General features: G+C 35.1%; 1 protein-coding gene across 3 annotated transcripts in view; it reads right to left on the bottom strand.

Moving 5' to 3' along the window:
* The window catches only part of LOC105479619 (glutamate ionotropic receptor delta type subunit 2), a 1566744-nt gene that overhangs the window by 286273 nt on the left and 1252727 nt on the right, over positions 1–27744 (bottom strand). For all 3 annotated transcript variants that reach the window (XM_024792196.2, XM_011737665.3, XM_011737663.3), the window contains exon 12: positions 19068–19206. In XM_024792196.2, coding sequence (XP_024647964.1) covers positions 19068–19206 — 139 coding nt within the window. The remainder of the gene's footprint in view (positions 1–19067; positions 19207–27744) is intronic.

Here is a 27744-nt window from a genome sequence, read left to right on the forward strand (position 1 = left end):
GGCTCTTTAACTTCTCCACCTCGTCTACTGTCATCAAGTTCTGTACATTTTACCTCCTAAATTTTGTAATTCTGTCACCATCTTTGCCTTTCCATGTCTAATAGCCTTGTCATTTCTACCTAGACTATTATTTTTAAGCCTTTTCCCTATCTCTGTTCTCACTCACCACTAATCCATTCTGTAGCACAGCTAAACTGTTCTTTCTGATATGCAGATCTGATCATACTGCTGCCTTGTTTAAGTATTGCCTGTGTACTTCACTGCCCTTTGAAAACAGTTTAAAGTCCTTAGCCTTCAAGTTCCTTCAAAAATTTGGCTTAAGTCTTTTCTATTTCTATTCTCAGAAACAACCTTTTGACTTATTCATATTCAGAGTATAAGCCAAACACCGTTTCTTCATTCCTGGCTGTACCACAGGTGCATGTCTTGGTAGATGTCTTCTTGGCATAAGATGCTTCTTTGTCCACCTGGAGAATTCCTTCCTTTCAACATGAAACTTCACTCTCTTCAGTGCTCTTCTAACACTTGGAATATGTTCACATCTCAGCATTGTGTTTAGGAATTGTATTTGTTTATTTACCTCATTAGAATATAGATTGCTGTTTCCCATGATTTTTAAAAAACTTCATCTTTGAAATCCAGACCTAATCCAGGGTCTGGAAAACAGTCAGAAATCAATGAAGCTTACTTGTTTGTTTGTTTATTTATTTATTTATTTATTTTTGGAGGCGGAGTCTCGCTCTGTCGCCCAGGCTGGAGTGCAGTGGCCGGATCTCAGCTCACTGCAAGCTCCACCTCCCGGGTTCACGCCATTCTCCCGCCTCACCTGCCTAGTAGCTGGGACTACAGGCACCCGCCACCTCGCCCGGCGAGTTTTTTGTATTTTTTAGTAGAGACAGGGTTTCACTGTGTTAGCCAGGATGGTCTCGATCTCCTGACCTCGTGATCTGCCCGTCTCGGCCTCCCAAAGTGCTGGGATTATAGGCTTGAGCCACCGCGCCTGGCCGAAGCTTACTTGTTTTATGGTGGTCTTCTTTACTAGAAAGATACTTCATTTTGGGAAGTAAGCATTCCCCTGAAACTAGCATGGCATAATAACAGCATTTTAACTATATATTATTAGCCATTCTACAGCTGACTAATCATGGCCAGAAGTATTTCTAATTAAAAAAATCAAAAACGAGGCCGGGCGTGGTGGCTCATGCCTGTAATCCCAGCCCTTTGGGAGGCCGAGGCGGGCAGATCACATCAGGATACAGAGAGTATCCTGGCCAACATGGTGAAACCCTGTCTCTACTAAAATACAAAACCTTAGCTGGGTGTGGTGGCGGGCACCTGTAGTCCCAACTACTCGGGAGGCTGAGGCAGGAGAATCGCTTGAGCCCAGAGGCGGAGGTTGCAGTGAGCCGAGATCGCACCACTGCACTCCAGCCTGGCGACAGAGCAAGAATCCATCAAAAAAATAAACAAATAAATAAAAAATCTAAAACATTTTAAAAGAAATATTTGGCAATTTCCTCCGTGACAATCAGCTGGGAAAGTTTTATCAAACCTCCAGTGAATTGCCTGTCATAATATTTTGCCACAAATGTAAAATAAATAAATTCAGAGGCAAGGCAAATAAAAAGAAAACCCAAACAATTAGGACCAAAAAATGTATTTTGAAAAGCTGAGGGTATTGTCCGTGATTCTGGTAGACATAGGACCTGGCACAAAGTAGAATGTTTGTTCCTGAAAAAGTTACTTATCTGAGCAGTGCAGACAGAGAAGATAAGGAGTACATGAACTGAGTGATTTGTTCACTGAAATATTGGAAGCAAACTGAAACGGTGAAGAAAATTGCTTAATTGAAATGCTTATAAATATCTAAAAGAATTCATGATTTTAGTAGCTAAAGAAGAGACAAGCCGCAGAACAAGTCGAGGACAGTCACCTTTGGCAATGTTGACGATTACTACAGAAAATTAAATTTTAGGATTGTTTTTCCTGGTTGAATATTTAGATAAAGAGGAAGAAGGAGAGTATGTATGCTCTATGTATGGACAAATGGAATAAGCCTTCTACCTTCCTATTTGTGGCATAGCCAATGGCCACTTGTTCTTTGAGAAGCCACATTCCTATCTTAGTAGCTCCTTTTCCTTAGTGAAGTTTTCTTAATTACCTCAGACACCAGTTTGTAAAGTCTGATGAAATACAAAGATATCAAGAGTATATGGTGGGATAAAAAGGACTCCTGATATTTTCAAGGTAGCTTGGTCCATAATTTAGAGCTCCGTAAAAGCTATTTTTAGTGCCTGAAGGGGTGTCCTTATTTAATGAAAGTAGGCTCAGGAAAGAGTTTTTAGCCTAATAGCACTAAGTTTCTTATTTTAAAAAAGATTAATGTCAAAGTCATATTAATGGAAGACATAGGGTTCTCTCATAGAAGATTAGATTGTATAGCCTAAGGAACCCAGAGACAGCAATCTCTAATGAAGGAATGTACCAGCACCAAAGTGCTTGTGTCTTCCTTCCTATTATGCCAGAGTCTTTTCTTCCTCAACAGAGCAGAAGCCTTTGAAAGAACAAGCTGAGGTCTGAGGCCACCACGGTAGAATGATACCATGCACGGCAGAGGGTTAGAACTCCATTTTGGGAAACTGAGAGAATTTCTCAAATGAAGCCTTCTAGATGGAGAGGGTGCCATAAGAGGAACAAAAGAGGGTTAGAGATTTATAGAGGGTCAGAAGATGAGCACCTACATGTGGAATGCTTGAATAAGGTCTAAATGATGCAGCCTTTTCTAGTCCCTCCATTCTGTCCCTTTCCCCACTCCTGTCCTGAGTCTTTCCTCTTCCCCCTAACCCTCCTCATGTGGCACAACAGAATACATTAGATAAAAGACAGCTTCAGGTCCGTGTGCTCTGAACTCCTTAGAATGTCTATTTCATTTTTACTTTTTAGAACTGTTTAAAGAGTCACCAGAACGTAAAATGTGTTTGGTCTAGGAAAGGTGTGCAGCAAGACTCATGAGAAGGGCACCTCTACCTGTTAGAACAATGGTCCTCCTGTGGTCGATTAGATTACAAAGTGCGGGGATTACAGCCCAGCAGATGACACTGAAGTCTATCCTGACAGACTTGGGAATACTTTCTGCACTCTCTTCCGACAAAAGTAGTCTGGGGCAGCCCCACCCACAAAGTGGTAAAGATAGGATGGTCACAGGTAAAATTATAAGTTTATGTAAAGTAGATGCCCTTGGGAAGGGTGGATGTCATGGACTACTTAGGGGAACATCGCCTTGCATTAAAAAGATCTGCACTTTCCATACAAACTTAGGAGTTAATTCAGATTTGTGGACATGGCAGGCCATTTTAGAGAATCTAAGGAAAGATGGAAATGCTGCATGTCTTACTGCTGTTGGCTATAACCAATAAAAATGATTGTTAAACTGTCTCCGAAATGATGGTGTCATACAGATGCAAGAGAATAGTCATCTGAAAATCTGACTGGCTTGTCTGACTTCTTGACCCACAGTACAAGCTAGAAACTAATTGTGTCACATCATGAACCCTGAAATGTGGCAGATACTGTATTTTTCTACCACAAACCTCAAAACTCTGACAGTGTTGACAGAAGTATCGTTTATGACCCTTTTCTCTATTTTCAATGGCTATTAAATAAATATTTGGTACATATTAATATTTGATAATAAATACATTATAAAATAAATATACATGTATATACCATGAAAGTCTATTTTAGATATATTTAATATATGTGTATGATACATAAGATACATAACATATAAATTATTAAGCAAATCTTCACTATAAAATGTCCTAGTGTTCTGTACATTCAATTACCCTACATTTTTCCTGTGCATGGTACAAAGCATGTGCAACTTCTTTTTTATATATCATGAAAAAGCTGCAATACTTATTTATCTCAAGGAATTAGCAAGAAATATGAAATTATCCTAAATTTTATGGCCAGCATTTAACTATGTTACCACTGATTATAGACTGATTATAAAATTTATGTTAAGATGATATCCTCAAATAATGCAATAGATTTTAGCAGTGAAATAGGGGATTTTCATATTCCTATATTCTTGAACATTCAGGAAGGACTTCACTAATTCCCATTAATTTCCCTGGAAGGATCAGATTTTTTTTTTTTTTTTATTATACTTTAAGTTCGTACATGTGCACAACGTGCAGGTTTGTTACATATGTATACATGTGCCATATTGGTGTGCTGTACCTAGTAACTTGTCATTTACATTAGGTGTATCTCCTAATGCTATCCCTCCCCCCTCCCCCCACCCCACAACAGGCCCCAGTGTGTGATGTTCCCCTCCCTGTGTCCAAGTGTTCTCTTTGTTCAGTTCCCACTTATGAGTGAGAACATGTGGTGTTTGGCTTTCTGTCCCTGCGAAAGTTTGCTCGAATGATGGTTTCCAGCTTCATCCATGTCCCTACAAAGGACATGAACTCATCCTTTTTCATGGCTACATAGTATTCCACGGTGTATATGTGCCATATTTTCTTAATCCAGTCTACCATTGATGAACATTTGGGTTGGTTCCAAGTTTTTGCTATTGTGAATAGTGCCGCAATAAACATACATATGCATGTGTCTTTATAGCAGCATGATTTATAATCCTTTGGGTATATACCCAGTAATGGGATGGCTGGGTCAAATGGTATTTCTAGTTCTAGACCCTTGAGGAATCGCCACACAGTCTTCCACAATGGCTGAACTAGTTTACACTCCCATCAACAGTGTAAAAGTGTTCCTATTTCTCCACATCCTCTCCAGCACCTGTTGTTTCCTGACTTTTTAATGATCGCCATTCTAACTGGTGTGAGATGGTATCTCATTGTGATTTTGATTTGCATTTCTCTGATGACCAGTGATGATGAGCATTTTTCCATGTGTCTGTTGGCTGCATAAATGTCCTCTTTTGAGGAGTGTCTGTTCATATCCTTTGCCCACTTTTTGATGGGGTTGTTTTTTTCAGATTTTTGAATGGTGTTAACAAAAACATACTAAAATAATCATAACACCAGAGAGTTGAAAGAGTTACCAGAGACATTACATAATGTGATTAGGTACCTTAAGGCACATAAACCAGTTTCTAAAACTGACTTCATGTTTTGTTTTAATAAGGTACTTTAGTGACTTGGAAAACTTAACCAAGGGAGTCCCTACTTGTGCTTAGCCCCCAAATCTCCTATTTCACAGAAAACACTATTTTGTTCTCAATGAAAATGGACAATGGCTGCATAGCACCTCTAGTATAATATTTCTCTATGTAATAAAACACTTATTTTTCATTTTCCTCCTTTAGCCTTCTCTTTGTCAAATTAAATACTAAATTATTTTAGTTGTTTCTATAAGATATGCTACTTCCATTTTTAGACTGTTATTAACTAAACCATTTTTTTCTCTTATATTTTAGTTTTTGCATAATTTGTGAACCTTCTAAGTAGGTCACGGTAATCTTTACAAGACTTGAACAACTTACATGCAGCAGGGTCATTTAAAAAGTAAACACTAATGCCATATTTCAAATTTATAATTGACAGATGATTTATGCTGAAATTATCACAGACATACACAAATATACACACACACATTGTTTTTTCCATCTCTGAGTGAATCATCACATATTTGTCCCTATTAAACTTCATTGTACTTCTAATCACCTTGTTTTATTTGTAAAGGTCCTTAAACATTCTTACAGTGTAGTTCTAGTCAATAATCACCCCTACTCAATATACAGTAATCTGCATATTTAATAAGCTTACTCCCTATTCCATACTTCAAATCAACACTGAAAATGTTAATTAGAATCTAAGACCAATGCTGACTTATGGAAAAAATTTATTCAATATACCCTCCAAGGCTGACATTGAACTATTGATCACTACCTTGTGTATGGCCCACTAACAAGCTCTGACACAATAATACATAATAATACTACATGAAACAATGACCCAAATGAATACAGTGTGAATTCAAATGAGGAATCAATAATAATTTGTGATTTTTTTCCTCTATAAGATCTTTTGAAGAACTCAAAAACATTAATCATGCTAACAAAAATTTCACAGTGGGAAATAAAAGACTAGGAGAAATAAGTTACCATGAATAAATGTAGGCTAATTTAATAGCCTATTTAAAGACCCAGTGAAACATTATTGTCAAAGTAAGGTAGAAGGTCATAGTTTCAGTGAAGCATCTAATGAACACGACTAAAACCAAAAATCCTGGCTCTTCATAACACAGGAACAGGGGACCAAGTCTCTACTGATAACTCAACATTTTCCAAAATGCAAAAGATACATTTCTCTTCCCAGTCCAGTAGGTCTGTGAATTTCTCAAAATAAATTTTTTTTTATTTTTATTCTTAGAATGATTCAGAGAAAGTGTCATCTATTCTCAAGTAGGTGATATTTCCTTTTTGAGAAATTTCAGCAAGAATTAGTATTAAATATATATCTTGATGCCTGAGAGCCAGGTCTTATTAACTGCTGTTTTGAGATTATAAATGCCCAAACTGTTCTGCAAATGTGCTCCACACCCCCAAGTCAACAACAAATCTTGCGAATTCTGTAGCATCGCTCTCAGAGAAGTATAATCGTCATCTGCATAAAAGCAGCCCACCAGCAAGCTTTAGACCTTATTCATCGCCTTCGTCTTCCTCACCACTTGCCATTACCTAGGGCATCTGGCTCTTATCCAGCATCATCCCTCCTTAGCATCAGGGCTTGAGAAATGGGGGTTGTAGTAGGGGTGTGTGTGTGTGTGTGTGTGTAGGAGTGGAGGAGAAAGCCATTAAAATAAATTAAATATCTTTAGATGACAGGAACTATGGAGGAACTAAGAGCATCAGAGAATTAATGGGGTCAAACAGATACTTAGTAGTAGAGTGTGGAGGTCAGCATACCAACATTACTGGCATGATCGAGAGGCTAGGGTAAGAAAAATGGGACTGGAAATAGAGAACTAGAAAAAGAAAATAAGAAGATATGACAAAAAAGGATTTTCTTTTCAGATTTGCCTTTCAACTTAAGATATCTGTTAATCAGGTTTTCATGTGAGTATTAGTTTTATCTCACACCTTGTTTAATAAGAGATCTCATTGGTATTGTTGATATAAAATTTTATGCCTGAAGGGACGTGGAAAATAACATCATTCAAACTGTGATACAAATATTTGTGCAGTGAGCAAAGAATTGGATCACTTTTTTAAAAGATGAAAAACTGAAGTGCAAAGTGGTTTTAAAATTTGCCTTATTTTTTAGTAGGAGAAAAGAGACTTGAACCTAAGTCTTCAGTCTCCTTTAATAGTATTCTTCTGCCAAACAGCCCTGCCTGCCAACTCCAGTCTTACTGATTTTCATCACCACTCTTCCCACATTAATTTCACAAAAGGTTTCTCCATACTCAAACTACGTCCTCCACAATGACTAAGCAGTATACTCCAAGTATAGGGTTTTTTTTTTTTAAACTATATCTATAAGTTTGTGGTAGACAGAATTTATTTATTCAGCAGACTTCAGTAAGGGAAGAAAATAACAGGAAATGGAGAAGACACAGGACTTTATATTCTTGAGTACAGTACTTAATAGGTTTCTAGGCTTAAAGGAGCAAGATTGGGAAGAGAGAGAAAAAGAGAAGGATTTGATTTGTCAAGAATGATTCATCTTGTTCAGAAGAAGATTATTTTAGAAGCTGTGGAAGATTATAAAATTGGTGAAGTTTTTGTCTTGGTGAGCTCAGTGTAAACAGAGTCTATGGAAATGCTAATATAGCCCTGCTCCTAGGAGCCACAGACAAACTGTGAGACAACTTTTAATTAAATGCTCACTGAAGGGTGGCTTTGAAAGACCAATATTCTAGGAAATTTTAACTTTTTTCCAAAAGAGAGACAAAATTCTGTCTATGACATTGAGATGGCTGTACGTTTGGGAAACATCTATCACTGCAGTACTTAAGTGCTAGGACAAGTAAGCCATTTCAACACTAACAATAGAGAGTAAGGAGACGAATGTCTTCCTCTGCTGCACTGCTTGTGTGTTCTGGAGCTAAGCCTATACAATTCTATACTAAAATGAAACAGAAAGGCAGTATGAGCCAGACCTCGCTCACTTCATCCACCTTCATTGTGGCTGCTCCTAATAAAGTGTACAATTGCCTACTGAGAGCTATAAAAAAGGCTTCCACTGGAAGACTAAAGAGTGGGGTGACACAAAGGATACTTAGAGAGCATACCATTTTGGGTTTCCACTCTTATCCTGGAATAATAGGTCAAAGAAATGGCTTTCATATTTTTATCTAATTTTTAAAATGGGGCATACATACAAGTCACGGAGTTTCATACTCTCAGGTCAGATTCTAAAAAATGTCTTTCTAGTTCACTCAGTGAGTGAATATTTACTTGTAACCCACTAAATATTCATGCAATATACTACATAAGGCACTGAACTGGTACAAAGATGATACAACAACCCTCAAGAATATGCATTTTAATAGGGAAGTAAAACAAGTAGAATAGTATTCCAATACGGAGTGTAAGTGAAGTAGATGTGAAGTGGTTCAAAAAAGGGAGACACTAAATGTAGTTATGAATATGTGGCAAGGATATCGAGAATAAGTGGTATTTGAGCTGTGTATTACGAGAGGGCTAAATAAAGACGAGTTAGGAGAGAAAACTTGCCTGGCAAATATGTATCCTGACCCAGGGGTCTTGCCAGTCTTTATTAGTAGCAACCTGATCTCAGTGCTAGTTAGTCACTAGCTAAGGTCAGATAACAGAGTGAATCATTCTTCCAAGCCCTTATTTATGCCTAAATCAAGATAAGTCTTCCAGATGCATCAGATTTTTGTTTGTTTGTTTTGCTTTTACTTTCAGGGGAATGAGAGGATTAAGCAGCAGGGCCAAAAGACAACCCTCAGCAAATCAGACCGCAAGGTAGGATGGTGATATCTGTGTCAGAAACGGTAGCTCCATAAGCAAGAAACTTTGAGATTTAGGTGAATCAGGTCAAAGGAACAATTAATGTATAGAATTGTGGACAAAATGACAAAAATACCATCAAAAATGGGGCAGAGAGAAAGACAGTCCAGGGAATCTACACGAGTGCCTGGAGAAAATGTAGAAGAATGGAAGCAAATGTCAGGTAGGGGCTGTCCATGAACTGTGCTATATTATTCATGCCTTTTTACTTTTTTTTCATTTAATCTTTACACTAAACCTATGAAGTTGAATCTATCCCCTTTTTACTCTTAGGGAAAATATGGTTTATAATAATTATGAAATCCTGACAAAGTCATTGAGCTATTAAGTGGCAAATAATTTGAATGCAGATTTGTTTGAATCCAGTCTCCTATTACTGACATTTGGATACCACATAACTTAGAAATACCTGGAAGTAACTTAGCTAAACATCCTGCTGCCATTAATTCTTTTCTGCAAAGCTCTATTTATTTCCTAAGAAACTTATAGTAACCCTTATGGATGTCATTTATTCATTTACTTATTTCATACAATAAAAGTTTAGTGTATTTGTAATTAGCGAACAATATGTTCCCTTGGTAAAAAGTTACAGTGCTAGATTGCCTGCGTTTACTACCCTAGCTTTTAGTTTCATCATTTATAAAATAGAGATGATAATAACATATCTCTCATGGGGCTATTATGAAGACTAAATGAGAAAACCTATGCAAAGTGTTTAGAAAACTAGCTGTCACATAGCAAGCACTCAAGAAATGTTAGCTGCTCTTATTCATACTATTGTCAGGTACTCTGAGAGGCACTCTAGCAGTACCATGATGGATATAACATAGTCTTTGCTTTTGAAGAACTTAAAATCACAAAGAGAAGGCACATGTGTAGTAATGACTAATTATGCCTGGGAAAATGGAAGATACCAGAAGAGAGGGGGTTTTGAGCCATTTCAGGGAGAGAGAAGAGCATGTAAAGCTCCAGAGAGGCATGCAATGTCCCATAAGAGTCTAACTTGACTGTTGCATGAAAAAAATGAGAAGCAGTTCGTTGGTGCCCCTGGACAGAAATGTGGATGGGCCAGAAGGGCTCAATATGCTTTGCTAATGGAATTGTATTCATCTTGATTGGATGAAGTAATAATAAAGGTTTTCAAGCCGTTTTTGAGGATGGGAGAAGGTAACAGTCTGGACTCCACACTCCGGTGGATAAACTGTAATGGGAAGAGAATGGAGAGAGAGGAGCAATAGATAAGGTAAGGGAAAAGAAAATAAGATGGGAAGCAGCAGGCAGGGGCAGTCATGATATTTTATTGACTCAAATCAATAAAGGGAAGAAAATCAAGCAGAAAATCAAGACTTGGAGAAAAAGATGGAGAAGAAATAGAAGAGGGGATTATAGTTAGCCAATACCTTATTTTAAAAATAGTTCTTGAAACAACTGATGTAATCCACTGAACAGGCTAATAAAGAAAAATTACCCAAGCATACCAATCAATAAAAAATGAAAAAGCATTTGTCAAAATCCAACACCTGTTCATGATGAAAAACACATGGAAAATTAGGAATAGAAGAGAACTTCCTCTACTTGAGAAATAATGTCTACAATAAAAAACTTGACAGATAATGTCATACCTAACAAAGACTGCTTTTCCAGCAAGATCAGGAACAAAGCAGAGATATTCACTCTCACTACTCTTAATTTGACACAGTACTGTAAGCTCTATCCAGCAAAGAAAAGGCAAAATAGAAAATAAATGGTATACAGATGAGAAAGACAAATGATACAACCATCCGACTTTGAAAATGGCATAAAGTGTACCTAGAAAATCCCAAAGAATCTACCAAAAACTCCTAAAAGTAATAAATGAGCTTAGCAAGGTTACAAGTTACACCTAGGAAATCCCAAAGGATCTACCAAAAACTCCTAGAACTAAGATATGAGCTTAGCAAGATTATAAGATAAAAATCAGCAGACAGAAAACAACTGTATTTCTATATCCTAGTAATAAATATATGAAAATTAAAATTAAAAATTTAATTGCTATGATTTTAATCCTTGTGTTCCTTCCAGAATTCATATTCAAACTTAATCCCCAGTTCAATAATATTAAGAGGGGTGCCTTTAGGAGACAATTAGGCCATAAAGGCTCTCCTGTCATGTCTGGGATTAGTTCCTTACCAAAAATTTTGATGGAATGAGTTTGTCCCCTTTTGACTTTCCATCTTTTCTGTCATGTGAGGACATAGCACAGCAGCCATGGTACCATCTTGGAAGCAGAAACCTGGCCCTCACCAGACTCTCAACCTGCTGGCACTTTGATATTGGACTTCCCAGCATCCAGAACTGTGAGGAAATAAATTTCTATTCTTTCTGAATTACTCAGTCCTAGGTATTTTGCTGTAGCAGCACAAATGGATTGGACACCAATATCATTTATAATCACTGGGGAAAAAGAAATACTTAGGTGTAAATCTAAAAAACCATGTACAGGACTTATATAATGAAAATTATAAAGTGCTGATAAAATAAATCAAAGATCTAAATAGGTGGAGAGACATACCATGTTTATAGATTGGAAGACTCAGCATATTAAAGATGTGAATTCTCGCTCCAATTTATGTAATGCAATTTCTGTCAACATTTCAGCAATATTTTTGTAGATATAGACAAGATTATTCTATAATTTATAACAAAAAGACAAAGGAACTAAAATAGCTAAAATGATTCTGAAAAAATAGTAGGTGGGAAGAATCACTCTACTCAACTTCAAACTACAGTAATCAAAACTGCGTTACCGGCAGAGGGACAGACAACATAGATAATGAAACAGGATAGGAACACAGAAACAGACTCACATAGTATGGCCAACAGATTTTTATTTTTGTACAAAGGTGCAAAACAATTCAATGAGGAAAGGATAGTCTTTCCAGCAATGCTGCTTGAACATTTGAATATCCATAGTAAAAAACTGAACCTAAACCTTGCACTTTATACAAAATTAACTCAAAATGCATTAAATATGTAAATGTGTTATGTAAAACTATAAAACTTTTAGAAGAAATAGGAGAAAATCTTCATGACCTAGGACTTATTGAAGAGTGCTAGACATGAAACCAAAAGCACAATTCATAATATGAAAAAATTGATACATTGAATTTCTAAAACTTCTAAAATCAACTTCTAAAATCTTTGTTCTATGATGAACCCTATAACGAGGATGAAAAGAAAAGCCACAGACTAGGAGAAAATATTTGAAAACCACCTATATGAGAAAGCCTTTGTATCTGGACTATGTGAAGAACTCTTAATAGTAAACAACCCAATTAGAAAACAGGCAAAAGGCATGAAAACACCTTTCATGGAAGAGGATAAGGATTACAAATGAGCCCATGAATAGATGTTCAATACCACTACATGATAATAAAATACAAATTAAAACCACAATGAGACATCACCACATACCTATCAGCATGGCTAAAAAAGAATAATGATACCACCAAATGCTGACACAGATGCAGACACCTTTGATCTCTCATACAATGCAGGTGGAAACGTGAAATGGTAAAGCCACTCTGGAAATGAGTAGGGCAGTTTCTTAAAAACCAAACATACACTTACCACATGACTGAGCAATTGTATTACTGGGCATTTATGCCAGAGAAACAACAACAAAAAATCCACAGAAAACTGCCACATGAGTGTTCTTAGCAGCTTTATATGTAATAGCCCAAAACTTGAAACAATAAAAATGTCATTCAATAAGTAAATTACTAAACCAACTGTGGTACATCCATACCATGGATTATTACTTAGCAATAAAAAGCAGTGAACTATTACATACAACAACTTGGATAGATCTCAAGGATATTATGCTGAGTCAATAAGAAAGCCATTTTTGAAAGGCCTCATACTCTATGATTCAACCCTATAGTACACTCTTGAAACGCAAAACTTACAGAAATGGGGAACACAGTACAAGTTACCAGAGGTTGGGGTTGGTAAGGAAGGGTGAATGTGACTATAAAGGGGTAGAATGAGAGAGATCTTTGCCGTGATGGAATAGTTCTGTATCCTGATTGCAGTGGTGATTATAGGAGTCTGCATATGTAATAATATGTCACAGAGCAAGCTGCGCACGTTGTACCAATGTAAATTTCCTGGTTTTGATTTTGTAGTATAATCATTTAATATGCAAAAATTGGGGGAACGGAGAGAAAAATACATGATGCTGTTTGGTACTATATCATTGAAACTTCCTGTGCATATACAATAATTGCAAAATAAAAAGTTATAAGAAAGTTTGTTCAAATATTAGCAGAACTTGCTGCTCCATGACAGTTTATGGATTATTATACCTTGTCCTTCAACATTTTTTTGTACTTCCTATTTTCTCAAAACAGTGTGTTTTTTTTGTTGTTGTTGTTGTTGTTTTTACAATCAGGAAAAAAATGCATTCAAATTGAATAAAAATAAGTCTATCTTCTTTGTTGATGGCTCAAAGCTAAAAGTGAGAGGCAGATGGGGCCCATGAATAGACCTTGAGATGCAACTTTTCTGCAAAATTGCATGTGAAATGCAGCCTAAACAGTCATTTCCAGAATATCCTCATTAATCACTGTCTTCTTTTTTACTTGTTAGCCAGAATGTAGTAAGCCACATCCTCTCTTTAAATATCTTAAACAAAATTAACTGAGGCAATATTCTTACATCCACTACAAATGTAAATGTTAGCCTAGAAATATGAAGTTTCTGAAGCCAAATTTCTAAGTTACCCTTAATCACTTAGTATTATCAAATTAAGTAGCCCTTGAAAAAAGTAGAGACACACTAGTATCAAGTAGAAACATACTAGTTAATTGCTGTAAATATACATGCATTAGACAACTTTAATGGCCTCTCATGCACACCTACATTTTCTCTCTCCCACATGTCCTCCTCTCCACAGATAAAGTTGTCTTTCTACAATAATGCCACTCTCCATTACCTCCAGGAAAAATTCCAAATTCCTTAATAAGTCTTACCATGCCCTTGACGACTTAGTCCCACCTTCCTTTTCTTTACAGAGCATCTGTCACTTGCTACCATTCCCTCTGTCCCCAGGCTTTAGTACCAGATTTGGTGATGCTTGAATTTCTAAGCATAATTACATTATACTCACCTGTGAACACTTAGAAAAAAAATTGCTTGATAATTATTTCCTTTTCAAAATGTAGACCAAGGTGATGGCAAAATCCTGTTATTGATATGCTAGGGAAAAGGGGTTCTTCTTTAGTAATAGAATATTTATGGATCTCTTTTTGTATCAGCTTGGAAAGCAATGTTACCCCAGATTAGTTAGATTCAGTGGCAGAATCAACTCAGTATTTGTTTAGTCCAACCTTAAGCATTATGGAGAATGAAAGCACTGAACACAAAAATATGGTAGGATGTTGGGATCCCTTTGAGTAGATCCAAGTTTAATTGCAGCTCCTGGGAATGAAAAAACTCGAGTTTTATCACCAAAGACCAATTTGATTCTAAAGTTATTAATAACTATAACTGTGCAACCCTGATTTTCCTATAGCTATTTTCACTTTTATGTGAACTAGGTAGCTCTTGAAAGTAATATTATAATAAAGGCAAACAGAACTAATGTTGATGATGCTATTACCCAGTGCTTACTCTGAAGTACCTTCAAAGCTTCACATGCTCCATTTTACCATTGCCACTATTAGTCTAATTATCAAGAGAAAAAAATTCATTCCAATTTCTAGGTGTTTGAAAACAATTAACTATATGTTGTTACCTCTCAGTGGGAATGAAAAAGCCCAAATTGTCATTAGAGTCTTGTGGAAATGGCATTTTTTTCCTTTAAAAACTGAATTGTGTCATACTCTGTCACATTATATTATATTAAACATAGGACACAGTTTTGATGTGCTGCCCATATCACTGAAGGGATATGAAATTAAATTTATGGGTTATCTTTTCCAAGGAAATTTCCCTTTCAAAACTTTTATTAATAACAAGTGCCAGGCCGGGCGCGGTGGGTCACGCCTGTAATCCCAGCACTTTGGGAGGCCGAGGTGGGTGGATCACGAGGTCAGGAGATTGAGACCAATCTGGCTAACATGGTGAAACCCGGTCTCTACTAAAAAAGTACAACAACAACAAAAAAATTAGCCAGGCGTGGTGGCGGGCGCCTGTAGTTCCAGCTACTCGGGAGGCTGAGGCAGGAGAATGGCGTGAACCCGGGAGGCAGAGCTTGCATGAGCAGAGATCGTGCCACTGCACTCCAGTCTGGGTGACAGAACAAGACTCCGCCTCAGAAAACAAACAAACGAACAAACAAACAAACCAAAAAACAAGTTCCAGTTAGATTAGATGCTCATAGATATCTAATTTTAAAAACAAGGTAAAATTTTATGAAACTATTCAGCTTCCGCTAAATAAATCTATTAGATTGCTCCTACCAACCTAGAAGAGTTTCTGTCAACCATCAATTCAAAGAAGCTGATTTCTCTCCCCCATCCCCGCCCCCTCCCCTTAACTGACATTCCTCTAACCACCTCTTCCCATTGTAGTCTGCAGAAGCAACGCTGAACTTCGGAAATGAAGCTATGGTTGGCATGTGTTTGCCAAAGGCACAGCAAAATTGGGATGGAAAAAGTGTACTGACATGCACTGTAGCTTCATTTAGTGATGAGCAAATCTTATGGCTATAAAGGATTAAAAAGCATGACATTGAATGCTACTTTGAAAAAAAGTTTCTTTTCTAAGAAAAATTAGAATTTTCCCAAAAAACTTTGGCATTAGTTACAAATGAAACTTTGAATGTTTCCAAGAAACAGTGCAGGTAATTATGTTTACCAACACTGTTGAGGCATGAAATTAGAAGATATCTTTAAATTTCGGGAGGGAATCTGGCTTCTTTTAACTTATTTGGCTCTGATTCTCTCCTTCCAAAATTAGTCCAGTGATAATATTATAAGAAAGTAGAGATTTATTATACCCACTGATGACTTTAATAATGCCAGTTGGCATTGGAAAGGAATAATTTTTAAAAAAATGAATGCTCAGTTACTTTGGGCAGTAGAACTACACTTGAGGGAAACATGATGTGAAATTACAATCTTTTTCCATTAGGTTTTACTTTTAGATAAACCTATGGATGTAAAAATTTGAGACAGGCTTCTGCTCCCACTACTATTGCATAAAAGTCTAGATAAAAACTGGTGCTAGCAAAGTTAGTAATAACCAAATAACTCAGATTTACAGACATCACAAAGTCTGCAACCTCAGAGAAATATCAGATCAAGCGAACACATTCTAGGAACCACCATTAGATAAAAAAATAATTTGACAGGTAAGGCCATGGATTGGTATCTGATTGATGGGGGTTGGACTCTCAACTCTGACACTTATTGAGTGTGTAATCTTAAGCATTATCCCCCAAAACTCTGTTTCTTCATCCATAAAATGGCAATAAGAGAAGTACTTGTATTATTAAGCTTATTCTGTGGAATAAATGAGATAACACATGTAATATGCTTAACTTCTGGTTCATTATAAATTCTCAGTCAATGTTAACCGTGATTTTTTTGTTTACTATTATGATAGTTGTTCACTGCATAGGATCAGTTATTTTATTTAAAGTTTTTATGATTTATTCATTTAAAAACACTTCAAAGTTAGATGCGAACTACATAAATTTTGAGCTTTAAGGATACCCAAAATGTGACACATTCGACACAATTGATAAGAAATACGTTAATGAAATAAAATACTCAATTTTAATGATTAAGAACTATTTTGCTATTTGCCATTTGCAACAACATGGATGAACTTGGAGGATGTTACACTAGGTGAAATAAGTCAAACACAGAAAGACAAATATTATATGATATCACTTATATGCAGAATCTAGAAAAGTCAAACTTTTAGAAGGAGGAGTAGGATGGTGGTTGCCAGGGGCTAGAGTATAGGAGAAATGGGGAGATGTTGGTCAAAGGGTACGAACTTTCAGAAGATGAACAAGTTGTGGGAATCTAATGCACAGCATGGATGGTGCATTTGATTGTGGTAATTGTTTCACAATATATACGTATATTGAATCATCACATTGTATACCTTAAATATGTCCAATTTTTATTTGACAATTAAACTATTTTTCTTAAAATGACTTCTATTGATTGGATTTGCCAAAGTCTTACCCTGAATGGTAGATACCAGTTACAGACATAATTAACTCATGTTGGGATATATGCCTACATGCCTACAACACAAAAGTCATCTAACTTTTGATACTCTAGTTCCTCAGACCAGTTAAGGATTTGGAGAATTTCATCCTTTACATCCCTTAGCAATGGAAAATGCTATCACAAGTTTCTTCTTGTGTTCTCTAAAAACTAAGATCCATACAGAAATTCAAGTTGAAGTGTGGTGTGGGAACTAACATGATGCAGTTAGAATGTAGGCTCAGGAACCAGATTTAAGGTTTGGTCTTTACTTAGTCACTTACTAGCTGCAGACTTTGGGTGAGTTACTTATCCTCTCACCTTTAGTTTTGTCATTTATAAAGTGAGTTATTGATAGTATGTATTTTTGAAGATGATGGTAAGTTTCAAATGAGCTAATGCATATAAAACACTCATCAAAAGATCTGGCATTTTATAAGTGATCAATAAATGTTTATTATTATTTTCATAATTTTACTCATTTCATTGATCTTTTGGCTGGGCTGTTGTAATCATTTTCATATTGCTTAAAGTATGATGCTTATAGGGTCACCAGTATAAGCTTTCCATCAATGGTATAAGTTTCACTGTGTATGATTTGTAATTTATGTCACACATAGATCTGGTTACATGGACAATAAATTGGGAGAATATGAAGGTTCTGTATCAAAGGAATAATCAGAAAACAACTTGAGCAGCAGAATTTGATGAGAGAAACTAGAAACATCATTTTTATGAATGGATAAAATAATTGACTATTATTAGCATTACTAATTGTTTCAATTTGTATAATGAGCAAATTGAAAAAAATACTCTATTTATTTATAGATAATTCTTATTTTTTGGTATTATGTTATAATAGTCTTATGGCTACTAATGAATTTAATTTACATTCTGTTTAAAAGAAAATAACTACTCACATTTTCTTTTCCAAACAAGTTACATTCCTAAGGAATTCCCTGACATATCTAATTATTCTGAATTTGAATTGCCAGCTTTTTGGGAAATGAGTGTTCAACTTTAGGAAAATTCAAACTTATCTTGGGATGAATAAGCATTTTCAGGAAAACTTTTCTTAAAACCATATATAGAACATTATGTTCTAATAAGGCAGATATTATACTGTGGTGCTGATCTTGTAGCATGAAACCACAAAAGCAAAACTGGCTGTGGTGGATAAAAGACCCTTGGGCTCTACAGGCTCATGGAAATGGCATATGTGAATTGGGAGACACCAGTTTAGGTAACTTTTAGGATTAAGTAAGTGCATCCCACCATTCCAACTGTGGCTAGTAAACAGAAGCAATAAGAATCACATGAAGTATAATGTAATGAAGAGAAAAACAGAATGCGGTTACTGAAATACTGTAATTTTCTGTTGATTGCTATTCCCCTACCTTTTTTTTTTCTCCCCAATCCCCAATCATCCATCTATCCCTCAAACATCTGTACCTATTCAACTATTTATTCTGATAGTACATAATGGGACAGACTCAAGGCAAAGATTTTCTTTTAAGTATGACTCTTTTTTTCTTCCTTTTCACAATGTTAGCCAGACATAGTCATTCTTCGTGGACATTAAAATTCTGAAGATGTGTTATCTTTCCAGGAAAATGTGAGAAACAACATTCAAATAGTAGCCAAAATTTTATTTTATAAAAAATGCTCTACCAATACTGCATTTTCAGGACTTGGACTAACCAGTGATACTCTGCAGTAAAACAAAATTGATCCTTTACTCAAAGGGAAGTTGTATATTTATTATAAGACACCATATACTTATTCTCAGATAGCTTTGGCCACTCATCATTTCTCATGCTTTGTGGCTAATGGAAACATTGTCTACTTACTGGATGGAACTTTCAATGCGTGTGATAGTGAGGAAAGCAGCGAGGTTTGCTGTATAAGATGAGATAACAATCAAAGCAAATAGCCACCAAGCCCCCATCATCATTCGGGTAGCCAGAGTTGTGTACGGGACCTCTCCACCTGTAGAAAGAAGCAAAGAGATAAAAAAAAAACATCAACTAGCATTTATTGAAGATCTGAAGTCATCTATATTCAACACCAAATTAACTTTCAAGTAGTGAGAAATTTTTCTGCTTAACATCAACGTAGATCTCTATATTTTCATCACTCCATATTTAATTCTCTTTTATGAGATTATGAAAGACACGGCCAAAAGAAGCATGATAAATATTTAGTATACCATGTTTAAATGATAGTTCTTCCCCCTTCCTGTTCAACCCTATAATTAATTACCCTTTTATTACAATCACAGTATATGCTTTCTTTCCAAGGGCTTGATTATTCATTAGTTAGGTGATACTAATACTGCTATGCTTATATTTAATGGAAATTTTCAGATTTCCAGCTAAATAAATAATATTGAAATTTTTTTTGTTATATTCTCTTGAAACATAGCTTGTTAATGATCACGGGATCACACATATTAGTGTTGGCTTCAGCATCACATACTTGCTTTGTTCTACTTTCAATTGACTTCCTACTCTTACAGTCTTGTTGCAGAATCCTCTTCTCCATCTTTTAAATGTTGAGTGTTCTTGGGCTCAGTCCTTAGACTGCTTCTGTTCTTTGTCCATAGTCTCACTCTGGATAATATCAATGAGTCCCCTGACTTTGACTGTGATCTACAGTATACTTCAATAACACTAGAATTTTTATTTCTAGCCCCCTACCCTGACTCTCTCTAGAGAGCTATAGATAAAGGCCTACATGATTCTCACTTGGAATCCAATATGCATCTCTAACTTATGACTTCTAAAACAGAACTCGTTTTATTTTACTCCTAAATTAACTCTCCTTCAAGCCAATCCATACCATGTCAGGGAATAGCACCACTATTTACTTTATTTCTCAGACCCAAAGTAGGAATTTTCAAACATCTTCTTCAATAGCAAGTCCTGTCACCTTTACATTCAAATTACATCCCAAATCCTACCTCCTCTCATCCTGTCTACTGTTGACACCCAATTCAAAGATGACATCTTTGACTCTACTACTGAACGGCTCATGTGGTTTCCCTATTTGTTTACATTCTAGAGAGTACCACTCCTAAGTCTATTACCATGGTGCTCTTATAAATGAAAATCAGATCAATGGGATTCACTTGATCAAAGCTCCCAGTGGCTTCCCAGGACTCTTTAACAAAATAAAATAAAAAATCTCTACCAAGGCTTACAAGGCTCTATGTATACTCATCTTAGGTCAGTTGTCTTTCTTTCTTTCTTACCATTCTCTCAATGGCTTTCTTGAAAGTTCCTCTATAGAGCCATGCCAATATATGTCCCAGGGCCCTTGCATTTGCAAATGGTTATGCCTAAAATTCTCTCCTCTGTAATTCATAAATTCTGTCTTCATTCAATTTTTTTTCAGGTTTCTGCTCAGAGGATATCTTTTTATAAAAATATTTTATCACCACTCTATCTAAAATAACTCCCCACAACCCTACACTGCCAATTTCTTTATCTTTTTAAAAATAACAATGTATTAGGCTTTAAACATTTTTGTTTATTTCTGTCCTGTATAATTTTTGATATAGGAATAGTCCCTGGCCCATGTTAAGTGGGTAATGTTTTTTGAATGAATATGTGCTATGTTATGGACTAACTTGTTTCTCTCCCAAATTCATGTCCTGAAATTCTAACCCACAATATGATTGTTATTTGGAGATAGGCCCTTTAAATAAGTAATTACGGCAAAGTGAGATTGTAAGCATAAAGTTCTAATCTGACACGACTGATGTCCTTATCAGAAGAGGAAGAGACACCAGGGAGGCACATGCACAGAAGAAAGGCAATGTGAAGACACAGAAGAAGGTGAGCATCTGCAAGTCAAGGAGAGAGGCCTCAGGAGGCACCAAACTGGCTGACGCTTTGCTCTTGGACATCCAGCCTCCAGACCTTTGAGGAAGTAAATTTCCATTGTTAAGCCACTGAGTCTGTGTTATTTTTTATGGCAATATTATTAGACTAATACATGCTATATATGAACTATTAACAGGCCTTCTAAAAGGAGTTAGTTTTATACTCACAGTGGAAATAAATCAAAGAGATATAATACTACATTCATATAGTTCTATCAATATGTGAACAACAACAGGATTTGATTTTCGATTTGCTATAATATCAGGCATATTTTTATTACAACCACTAGTTCTCACTGTGTAATATGTCTAAATTTTATATGTAGTATAAGTACACCCTTTGGTTATATTCTAAGCTATTCCCCTGATGTGTTGTATTCAGAACACGCTAAACTCTGATATCTGGAACACATTTTTCAAAATAAGTTACAATGCATTTTATATACTTTCTTCTTCAAAGCAAAATAAATATTTACCCAGCTTTTGAAAGGTAAAAGCAAAATAAAATATTTATTTTTACATCCATATGAGGATTTTCTGGTCAAAATAGCTAATTGAAAAAATAATAATAAAATGTGAACCAGATGATAGCCAAAGACTAAAAGATGTTAATATGTATAACAAAAGTAGAACAATAAATTTATGAATGAAAGTGCTAATTGGGGTTTCATTTCTATTAAAGTTTTAGCCTTGATTAGAGTTGTTATCACCCACATAAAAGCATACTTGAGTTTTTTCACCTTTGTTATAAAAATTGCAATTCAAGGAGCTCAAATAATGGTGTAGAATGCAAACAAAATGTTATTTGATCATTACACTTAGGAATAAAATATTAAAAGTAATGGGAATCTTGACTTCCAATTTTGGTAATGGTTGGTGGATGAAGCCATTCAGAACAATCCTCCCACTGACAACAGCTAGAAAAATTGAACATATAATGCATTTGCAGAGCTAAAGAGGCAGTAAAAATTTACAGGCCCAGAGTCCTGGAGAAGAAAATAACCCAGAGAGATAGCTTCATATTTGGAAATGGTTTTCCCTGAGGGGCATATGCCAATTTATAAACAGAAAGCTAAGAAACTAACAAACTGAGGAATACTTTAGAAGTATTCAATGGTTAGGTGGTAACAAAACTGGGGTCCAGGACTTGTCACATGAAGGTGGGACTGAGATAACAAGAAAAATCCCCAAATGATCAGAAATGAAGCCATGGGTCAAAGAAAATCACCAGAGAAATGAAAAGTACTTTGAATAGGATGATAATAAAAATACTCTGTATCAAAATTTCACAAGTTTTGATAGTAGATGTGATGCAGCTGAGTTGTATTGAGGAAAATTGATAGCCTGTAACGTATAAGAAAAGTAGTCTGAGCTACTTATCAAGTTTAAGAAGTCAAAAAAAAAATCAGCAAGTTAAATTTAAACAAGGAAGAAAACAAGAGCAAAAATTAACAAAATAGATAAGAAATACAATTAAGAAAGTTGATCTGACAGAAGGTTGGTCCTTTAAAAATACCAAAATAAGTTGTTGAAACTTATAAGGAAAATAAGTGAAGGCACAAAAATGTAACAGGAATTTTAAAAGCACATTGTTACAGATGTTACAGGTAATAGAAGGATAACTTATGTACAAGTTTATGCCAGTAAATTTGAAAATTAAGATGATATGGACAAATTCCTAAAAAAGTTCCTCCCCAAAGAAATAGAAAATATGAATGGTTTTGTAACTATCAAAGACTTCAAATCTGGAATTAAAACTTACCCATCACAAAATGCAAGGCCAGTGGTCTTACTAACAAAATCTACCAAATATACAAGAGAGTAATTAACTTTAGTTGTACACAGATTCTTCATGAAGTTAGAAAAAAAGCAAGACACTATTCAATCCATTATATAAAGAAAGCACAACTTTGATAACAAAACCTGACAAAGTTATTCCAAGAAAATGAAATTATAGGCCAATCTTTCACATGATTGTAGATTCAAAGATAAATAAATTAGCAAACAGAGAATTGCATAAATAAACAAACAGATCGGGTTTATTATATAAAAGCAAGATTGGTTTGGCATTCAAAAATCGATCATTGTAATTCACTACATTAGGATCAAAAGAGAAAAATTATATGCTCTTCTTGGCAGATGAAGAAAAGGTACAGATAAAGTTCAACATCCAGTCTTAGAAAAACAAAAACAAAACAAAACAAAAAAACAAAACCTAGAAATAACCAGCAAACTAGAAACTTTAAAAAGTGTTTATTGTTTTTATGAAGATTACTTCAAGAAAATCTATATCAAGTATCATACATACTAATAAAATAAAAATTTTTGACTGTCTTAAAGGATACAAATTGCTAACATTTCTATTCAGCATTGAATTGGAGTTGTGCTGGACTCTGTAGTCCAATAAAAAAATTAGAAAAAAGTATTTAAGAATTGGAAAGAATGAAACAAAAGTTATGGATTAGTGATGGTATGAATGTGTATGTAGAAAATCCAAGAGAACAAAATTAATAAATTATTTATCAGCTTGCTATGTTACAGAATTAATGTTCAAAAATAGATTATATTTGTATGTAACAGCAACACTTACAACATAGGATTAAAAACCAGATATCATTTGCAATAGCATTAAATGATCAAATATCTAGGAACAAACTCATTTAAAGATATGAGAGACCTCTACATGAAAAACTATAAAACCATTTTTTAGTAAAATACTAGAAGATATAGCATGTTCATTGATTGAGAGACTTAATACTGTAAAGATATAAATTCTCCTCAAATTGATCTATAGATTCAGTCAGTGAATTTCCAGTTAAAAATTCCAGGTTGTGCGTATGTGTGTGTGCACAAGTAAATGTGCTTGAAGCTGAATGTAAAGTTTATATGAAGCTGCACAAGGACAAAATGTGTCAAGATACTCTTCAGGAAGAAGAAAAACCTGGATCTTGATGACTATAGATTAATATAGTAATTAAGACAGTGGGTTAGTTGTACAAGGATAAACCAAATAAATCAATGAAAGTTGTCCATGCATACATAGGCACTTGATTTATACCCAGCTTGCACTAAAGTGTGTAGTATAGATAAAGGGAGGTCTTTTCATTAAGTAGTTCTAAGTTAATTAGATATATGTATGAAAAATAATGAAACTTGTCTCTTAACTCATACTGTACACAGAAATCAATGCCGTGCAGCCTATAGATATACATATAAAAGGTAAACAATAAAGCTTCTAGAAAACTACATAGAAGAATATAACCACAAGTTTGGCTAGAAAAGGATTTATTAAACACAGCACAAAATGCATTAACACAAAGAAAAGATTGATAATTTGACTGCAATAATACTTCGTAGTTAAAAAGATATCATAAAGAGAGTGCAAAGACAAGCCGCAGTAGAAGATATTTATAATACATATGGTTAACAAAAAATTATCAATAAATATTAACTCCTATAAATCAACAAGAATAAATGAGATGACAATCAGAAAAATGGATAGGAGGTTTCATAAAAGAAGAAAACCAATGGCCAATAAATATATGAAAAGGTAGCAATCTCATTAACTATTAGGGAAATACAAAATAAAAAAATACTACTCCACAGTCACCAGAATGATTAAAATAAAAAGATACACAACAGCAAGTGTCGGCAAGGACATGGAATTATCAGAATGCTTGTACCCTGTTGTTGGGATTGTAAATTGGTTCAGTCAATCAATCTGATAAACAATCTCTGAAAACTAATTTATGCATATCTTAGAATCCAGCAATTTCCCCCCTTAGGTACATACCCACTAGATGAATGTACATACCAAGAGACAGAAATGTTAGTAGAAGCATTGTTATAACAGTCTAAACTGGAAACAACCCAAACATACTTTGAAAGTAGACTAGATACCTCCTTACATATTTTAAGTTTGGCCTCAAGGTTTCTTCATGCATAGTGAACTGCGACCTAACTGGATGTATAAACAGATTGTAACCTACTGTTGTACCAATCACAGAGTTTCAGCCAACTATAGGTGACCAACTGTTCAAACTGTTCAAATAAGGCAAATGTGGAGCTGTAACCAATCCAGCTGTTTCTGTACTTTACTTCCATTTTCTGTATGTCACTTTCTTCTTTCTGTCCATAAATACTATCTAATCTTGTGGCAGACCCCAGTTGCTTTGAACCTATCTGGTTCAAGGGGCTCCTCGATTCCTGAATGGCTCTTTGCTGAATTCAACTCTGTTAAATTTCATTCGTCTAAAGTTTTTCTTTGAACACAAACAATAAAATATTGCGCAACAATGAAAACAAGCAAATCTCAACTTATACACAACACTATTAATGGGTTTTACAAACCTAATGTTGGGTAAAATAATTCACACTGTATAATAATTGTTCAAAAGCAAGTAACATGAATGGCAGTGCTGATGATCCCATGGGTGGTTACCTTTGGGGAGAGTGAAAAATGATTGAGGAAAAGGCCATGGGGGCTGGGTCACTGGTAATGTTCTATCTTTTCCTAGGTGGCAATTATACAGGTGGCCCATTGCTGGTAACTCATTGAGCTGCACCATTTGTTACGTACTTTTCTGTATGCAAATAATACCTCACAATTAAAAACTAAACAAGAGAAGAAAATAAGGAGAATAGTGAATTTAATGATGATATTTGTTTTTTCCTTTTCTTAATCCACAATTAGAAAAAAAGATGCATTTTCATAGAGTCAGGATGCTGGAAGAGATAATTAGGTAAAGGGCAAAACAATTATGTGCCAAATTAAAAAAAAAAACATAATCTCACCTTGCTAAAAAAATATTGTAAAAATTAGCCTGATACTTTATGACACTTCAGGGTGTGCAAAGGTCTGATTCTGAAGCTGGGTATTTGGATTCCTATAACCCCTGATGAGTTTAAAGTACTCTGCTAAAGCATGAAAAATTTTTATTTTCCAAATGACCCCTCTGTTTTAAGGAAAATCTTCTTCACCGGAGTTTCATTTTGATGTGATTGTTTCACCACAAGAAAAATTACATTAACCTTGCTACTGTATACATTAGCTTACTCATAAAAGTTGTTAAAAATAAGCAATTTATTCAGGCAAGTTTGGGAAATTTGATAAATCCATCTGAGTCAGGCAAAAATTTGTTGTTCTAAGTCTTATTCTGTGTGAGTATATATGCATCTTTGTTTCCATGAAATATGAAAAAGTAATTAATTGTTAAGAGTCTCCAATTTGTTTGTTTGGTAAATCTACTTCTTATGGGTTTAAAGACTCACAACATTTTAAATTTGTAATCTGGAATGATGGGATTCTTTTATAAATTATGATTAGAAAAAAATGGGAGAAAACTAATTAATACCTTTTTTTTTTTAAATCTTCCTTTTTCAAGAGTTGGATATTTATTGGAAACAGGTTACTAACAAAATGGCTAAAAACTCATAGCAAATAGAAAATTTTTATTATTTGAGCTGACTGAATAGTTCATGTAAACTGATCAATTAAAATATAAATAAATATTAGAGTGTTTTATACTTACAGAATCACAATGTAGAAAAACAAAGAAGTATATTGTTGGAATTGGTGTGGAAGTCATTGCCAGCATAAGCATATTCTACATTTCAAGACAGGAGGAGATAATGTATATATCATCTCTGAAATGCTTCATTTAAGCCAGTCACCTTTATATAAGTATTTCTTAAAGTTTATTGATAGGCAAATTGAGAGACACTGTGACCATATCTGTAAATGTTTTATTTTTTTGGCAGAAGATGTGGGGGTAATAAGGAAGTGAACAAGGGATACAAGTGCGGTTTCCTATTGTCCACAGGATAATGGGTTCACTATATTAACCCATTTGCAAGCTAGGGCAGATTTTCTACAACATGACATGTCTATCATGGGTATAAGAGATGGCTTTTAGTGGTAGGGAGAGACAGCACAAAAATCATATCGTGTTACAGTGAGAAAGTTGTTCCATTTACAATTACCTTTTAGTTTGTATGTACGTATGTGTGTGTGTGTATATATATATACGTATGTATGTATTTATTAGACTTTAAGTTCTGGGATACATGTGCAGAACCTGCAGGTTTGTTACATAGGCATACATGTGCCATGGTGGTTTGCTGCACCCATCAACCTGTCATCTAGGTTTTAAGCCACTCATGCATAAGGTATTTGTCCTAATGCTCTCCCTTCCCTTGCCCCCCAACCCCCGACAGGCCCCGCTGTGTGATCTTTCCCTCCTTATGTCCATGTGTTCTCATTGTTCAACTCCCACTTATGAGTGAGAAAATGCAATGTTTGGTTTTCTGTTCCTGTGTTAGTTTTCTGAGAATGATATTTTCCAGTTTCATCCATGTCCTTGCAAAGGACATGAACTCATTCTTTTCTAAGGCTGCATAGTATTCCATGGTATAAATGTGCCATATTTTCTTTATCCAGTCCATCATTGATGGGTATTTGGGTTGGTTTCAAGCCTTTGCTATTGTGAATGGTGCTGCAATAATCATATGTGTGTATGTGTCTTTATAGTAAAATGATTTATAATCCTTTGGGTATATACCCAGTAATACCATGGCAAGAGCAAAGCCTCAGATAATAAGGTTCTGAAATTTTGATTTTATTTTTACAAAGAAAATTTAAA

The sequence above is a fragment of the Macaca nemestrina genome, chromosome 3 (genome assembly GCF_043159975.1).
Source record: "Macaca nemestrina isolate mMacNem1 chromosome 3, mMacNem.hap1, whole genome shotgun sequence".
NCBI classification, from domain to species: Eukaryota; Metazoa; Chordata; class Mammalia; order Primates; family Cercopithecidae; genus Macaca; species Macaca nemestrina.